The 6,000-nt window shown below is 37.9% G+C and overlaps 1 protein-coding gene across 1 annotated transcript in view; it reads left to right on the top strand.

Annotated features, from left to right (window-relative positions):
- The window catches only part of RGS7 (regulator of G-protein signaling 7), an 85,898-nt gene that overhangs the window by 26,390 nt on the left and 53,508 nt on the right, over positions 1–6,000 (top strand). Inside the window, exon 3 of the mRNA XM_010141059.1 lies at positions 203–254. Within this exon, the coding sequence (XP_010139361.1) occupies positions 203–254 (52 nt within the window). The remainder of the gene's footprint in view (positions 1–202; positions 255–6,000) is intronic.

Here is a 6,000-nt window from a genome sequence, read left to right as displayed (position 1 = left end):
CTTCCGATGCCATTCTGTCACTGGTGCAATGAACAAGCATACAAAAGTTATCTTCTGTTTTGATGCCTATTTCAAAACTTTCAGGTTAAAAATACAATAGATCTACTATGTTAATGGACTCAGAAAACCAGTATCAATCCAAGAACTGTATAATACTTGCCTTGTCTAACTTGAGTTCCCTACTTCTTTGTTTTGTCTATAGACACCCTATTTTTGGCCATCAAATTGTTGGGAGCCGGAAAACACAGACTATGGTCAGTGTAGAAATCTTTCCTATTTCTTTTGGGAATTATGTATTATATAAATGAACACATCATTGCAGTCTGTCTTGTTTAATTACCCCACTGTTAAAAATATGTCATGTAATTCCTGTGCAAAAATTACTGATATTGAAATGAATGTGTTGTTACCTTTTTCAAAATGTATTAGGAGTTTATTAAAGTCAGATTTGGAGTTGATCTGAAGGAAAAAATGCCAAATCCTCAAAATTCATCAAAGCCTACCTTGCCATTTACATCTTCTGTTGCTCCAGGAAAGTGTAATTATTTACAGTGAAGAAGTCTCAGTGATGCAGAGGACACTTTATTGATGGTTGTGCAATACTTACTCTCAGATTGAGAGCCAAACACGTGCCTAGTTTAGATCTCTTATTTCTGATATACGCTGTGTAGAAAATTATTTACTATGGAAACTAATATTGTTCTAATATGAACTGTATTAGAAAATACCTTGTTTATTTGCTGGTTTAATAAATTACACATTGTAATCACTGATGTGTGCTTAGAGAGGAAAATCTGAAGATAGTAGGTAATAAAGTAATTAAAAAAAATTAAAATTATAACCAAAATTAGGTGCCTCTGTACACCAATAGTGACCTACTTTTTAAAGAAAACGGATTATCTATGAGCAGTCTCCTGTTCATGCTAATCCAGACTGTAAGTACTCAGCATGTGAAGACCAGGTCGCTTATTTAGGTAACTAGGCATGTACATGAGAGCTTACCTTTTAAAAAATGCAAACTTTGAAAGCCTCTTTTTACAGCTTTTTGGAAATTTAGATGCGTGTTCACTTGCAACATGGATTCAGTCTCACCCCTTGGGAGCTGAAGACCGCAGGGATAGATGGTTCCAATAGATGCTTCCTTCCTTTCCACAGCAGACGCAGTTTAATTTTAAATAAAACAATTTCAAGCTGAGACTCTCAGCAGCGCTGAGTGCCTTCAAGGTAGAGTTTGAAAACAGTGACAGTTTCCTCATCCTATAGAAGGAGAAAAATGTTCATCTTTCTTTCAAACACTGAGATTTTAAAATGTCCAGCAAGTAGTTATTGCAAGCTACAAAGGAGCAGTAATTCATACCACTCCTGGTTGTTAGCCTCTCCATATGCGGAAATTAGTCACTGAGGGAGACTTGCTTGGTTTATCACTTCTTACAATGTTTTTTCTTTTCCTTGAAAGTGTTACTTGCTTTTCTCAGAGGGCCATTTCGGGACAGTCTCCTGATATGTTAAAGATCAGAAAGTAATTTACTGTGGTTTTAAGAGACATTGAGTTGTTCAGCTGTAATGTGTATTGCATTACCATGGGGATTTTAATAAATAAGTATATGCTTGACAGGTCCGAACCTGCAAATTGGCTGAGAAAATTTCTATCAATATCCTTTAATCTAAATTAGGAGACACAAATCTCCTAGTCACAGTTGATCACTGGATTGTGCAATGAATTGCATACCTTAGTCAGTAAATAGAAATCTTTGCCTGCCAGAAATAGAGAATTAAACTTGAGATCAGTTTCTTCATCATATAGGGAGGCATCTTTATTGAACAGTAAGTAAATGTATTTATTTGAGAGCTTTTGAGATTTAAATATAAGACCTGTAAAATATGTTCCAGTTGGTGAATTTAAGCTCCTCTGTTGCAGAGGGGTGAAGGAAGGGAAAGGCCCAACCCTGCCATTTCATTGCTCCTTCTGAGTCATGAGACATCGGTGTGAGCCTGTAGACACCCACCCGCAGCTCCCCCATGCAGCAGGGTCAGAGCATTGCACTAGCTCCACCTAAGGTGGCCATGTGTCACCAGAATTGGCTAATGCTAGAGGTTTTGAAGGCAAATAATTTTTTAAGACTACTTTTCAATAGCATTCTTCTTAGGTTAGCATCTTACCAGTCTCAAAAATTGGCATTTGCCTTCTTGCGTGAGGATTTTTTTTGAATACCGTTCTATGACTATAAAGAGAGTGCAGATAAGGGGAGAACCGAATACAGCTGCTTGGAAAAATGATCACATAACTACTATAAACAATTGTCAGCGGGAGAATACAAAAAAATTATAATATAAAACCCCCCATAATATTCAAGAATCCAAAATAAATCTAAAGCAGGGTTTAAACAGTTTGAGGATATTAAAGGATAAATTCCACCTCAAAACACTCCAAAGAAGTCTGCAGATTTTCACAGTAATTCTGTTACTCTCTAGAAAATACAATAAATAAAATTCATGTTATTACACATATGCAAATGAATTTTGTACTCATCACGTATGATGGTGCTGTGCAGTGCTTCCATTTTCATGGACTCGTTCTGAGCAAGCTTGAAACTCCACCTCCTAACACTAATAACCACGGCAGGCATTTTGAGTTTCTCAAGGTCACCGAGAAGTAGGCTTCATAATATTCCTTTACCAAAGTTGTTAACATAGCAAACCACTTGCTTTGGCATTGACCTAATTTTACAAGTCTTTGAAAACATACTACAATTTTATTTTAATTTAAAAATTACTCCCAACCATTTACCATTACTCACCCATAGCTGGGCTGCTGTCCAGAATGTAGCATACTGCCAGGAAAATAATTAATCTTAAACTAGAAATTAAATGAGATTGAGATACTTCATGTGCTAGTTTATTACCAGAACTAACTCAGAAACTAATAGTTTTCGTATAATATATTAGTATCTTCTCTAAAATACAATTTATTGTTCCACATGAGCTTGTAATAACAACGATTTTCATTTAAAAAGACTTATTTGAAGAGAAAAGTCATGAAAACAGAATCTTCCAAAATGTCAAGAAGCTGCAGACCCATTTGCATAATAAACTTATAGTGCAGTGCTGTCTTGGTGGCAAAAAGAGGGCTTGTATAATTTTATTGCATGTCAAAGTGGAATCATGTAACCTTTGGTTTTGACTGTAGCTATCAAAATATTGACCATCTGATCATTCTGAGGTTACTAAGAAACTGTTAATTTTCAAAAAGTGCTGAAAATTTCCCTCCCTTTTTCTTGAAAATCATGCTATGAGAGATCTCAATAAAGATGCTTCAAATTGCAATTTTTTTTTTAAAGGCAGGTTCTTAGATTCCGTGTCTTGGAGATACCTGTTTTGATGACGTTTGTCTTAGAGTACACCCATGTGGGACATGTTGATCTGTGTAGAACCCTACTGAGGCGTGCACATTGTTAGCAGTGGTATTGTCACTGTAGTGTGAATCACTTTGTATTTCCTGTGAGTTAAGTCATGTTTCTGAATTATGATTTGGTTTTGTGACAAATAGAATTGGATCTCAGTTCAGAAGAAGTGAGCACAGCTAATGGCTGAGCATGCAACCGGCCTATAGTATCTTCTCTTTTCTTACAAATTTTGTAACTGACAGAACTTTTTTTCTGGCGGATTAAAAACAGTTCATGTCATTCAGAATTAATTAAATATTGAGACTTGGTAAGTCCATTGCATCTCAGAAAGGGGAAAAAATGCTGCATATGAAATTATTAATCCATATGCATTTGGCCTCATTTCTCATGGGACCTGTCAGGTTCTCTTGGAGGTTTAGTGACTCACAGATGTTGCAAATTTGAGGAACTCACTTCCTCACTGCTTTCTTTTTAAAATGAGGTAAATAAGAAATAGGAAAGAATAGGGAAAAATTCTCTTCACAAGAAAATAGCGATTATTTTTGTGTTTGTAAAGCTCAAGCCTAAGGAAACAAATGAACATAGTTGTGACAATGTAAGAGGTTTGTAAGAATTTCAGACATATAAGATGTGAAGAAGAATAAGTAGTAACTTTTACTCATTTTTTCTAGTGCCCTTTTGTTGACGGTTGGACTCAAACGTGCCTGTGACAATACAGACCTTTTTTCATAGTTAACTGCATATTAAAAAAAGAAGTGTGTTCAAAAGAGAGGCAGAATAAAATTTTGATAGTGCCTCAGTCACTTACAGTGTTAAGGAAGTTTGGACTAATACAAGACATCAACAATCAACTGCGTTGATATAGTTGCAAGAGCATGCTGTACCAAGTGTGTATTTTTTGTGCATTTCTCACAAATAAGTTAAAAATGGAGGGGGATTGCAGAATCATGGTAGGTTATGGACAACACAGTAAATAACTGATAATGCAGCATGAGTTTTAGAGCACATGACCGTATGATCCATAAAATATGATAAATAGGACTATTTTTCTAATATTCAAAGCAAATCATTAAATTCTACTGCTGTGAAGAAGGACAAGTTTTGAAAATGTACATATTTTCAGTAGCCTTCCAGGTAAAAATAGGTACTGTAAAGGCAATCTTCCAGGAAATTAAAGCACTTACAGGGGGGAAAAAAATGCCTTAATTAATTACTTCCTTTAAAAGTGTAAGCTTCCTGCCTGGATAAGGGCTGCCTGTAAACTTGTGTGCCAGTTCTGTAGATATCCATGACTCTCTTGTCCAGTCTGAGTTACAGTAAAATAAGGAAATAATCTCATTTTGCTGTGTGAAAGGTGTTGTCTCATATTTGTTGTTCTCCAGCATTTTTATGAATGAAAAAATCTGTCCTTCCTAAATTTTCTTGATAATCAGTGAGCAAGTCAGTCCATACAAAGTTTCTCTCCTAATGATACCTTCTTATTGCTTAAGAGTGAACTGACAGAGTCCTCTCTCTTCAGCCTCTGCTGCTCTGTTCTGAACGCAAAACATCACACCTGGCTCATCTGCCTCTCCTCTGCCAAACATGCAGTCATGCTAAAATGCACAAAAAGTAATTGCACTCATGCATCATGTTTTTCACATATTGAAAATTTTCATGTACGTTTATACCCAGCTGGCAAGCAAGCACCAGGCAGCTGCTCTCTCACTCCAGTAGGAGAAAGGGTCAAGACAAAGTACAGGGAGGACTCACTTGCCAGTTATGGCTATGGGCAAAAGACAGGCTTGATTTAGCGAAACAAAATCAATTTAATTTAAACAACAAAATCACTACCAAACAAAAGGAAAAAAATAAAAAGATCTTAAATACACCTTTTCCCTTACCCAGGAAATCTTTGCTACCTCCTGGGACCAGCTTTGCTACCTCCTTCCCATAACATGGCACGTGGTGGGTGAGCAAAGGCTGGGGATCGTGGTTAGTCCCAGTTTGCTCCACAATGCTTCTGCCACTCTTTCTTCTTCAAGGGAAACACTCTTCACAGTTCTCCCTTGTGGCAACATGGCATCCTTCCACAAGAGACAGTCCTCCATGAACTTCACCAACTAGCATGGGAGTCTTCTACTGGCAGCAGTTCTCCCAGCAACAAACTGCTCCACCACAGATTCTGAGGATCTACCTCTCCACCGGTGATCTCTGAGGACTGCAAGGCCCCTTCTCCAGCATGGGCTTCTCCATGGTCTGCATACAGCCTGCCAGCTCACTGTGGCCAGAGGGAAATGGCTGCTTCAGAGTGTCTCTCACTCACCCTTTCACACTAACCTGGATGACCACACAATTGCATCTCTTCCTCTGTTCTACACCCCTCCAAAACAAGAGAGATCTCCCAAAATAAAGGCTTTTGCCAGACCAGGTTCCGTTCTTAGATATGTTTATTCACAGAGGTGCTGATTGGCTCAGCCTTGGCCAGAGGCAGGGCCAAATTGGAGCCAGGGGGAGCTTTTTGGGAAGCTTCTTACAGGGGTTGTGCCAGCAGCCCTTCCCCCACTGCCAAAACCCCGCGGGGCACAAACCTAGCACAATATAATTTTCTCTCTAG

Source organism: Buceros rhinoceros, unplaced genomic scaffold, assembly GCF_000710305.1.
Source record: "Buceros rhinoceros silvestris isolate BGI_N320 unplaced genomic scaffold, ASM71030v1 scaffold11948, whole genome shotgun sequence".
NCBI classification, from domain to species: domain Eukaryota; kingdom Metazoa; phylum Chordata; class Aves; order Bucerotiformes; family Bucerotidae; genus Buceros; species Buceros rhinoceros.
This window is presented reverse-complemented; position numbering and strand designations above follow the sequence as displayed.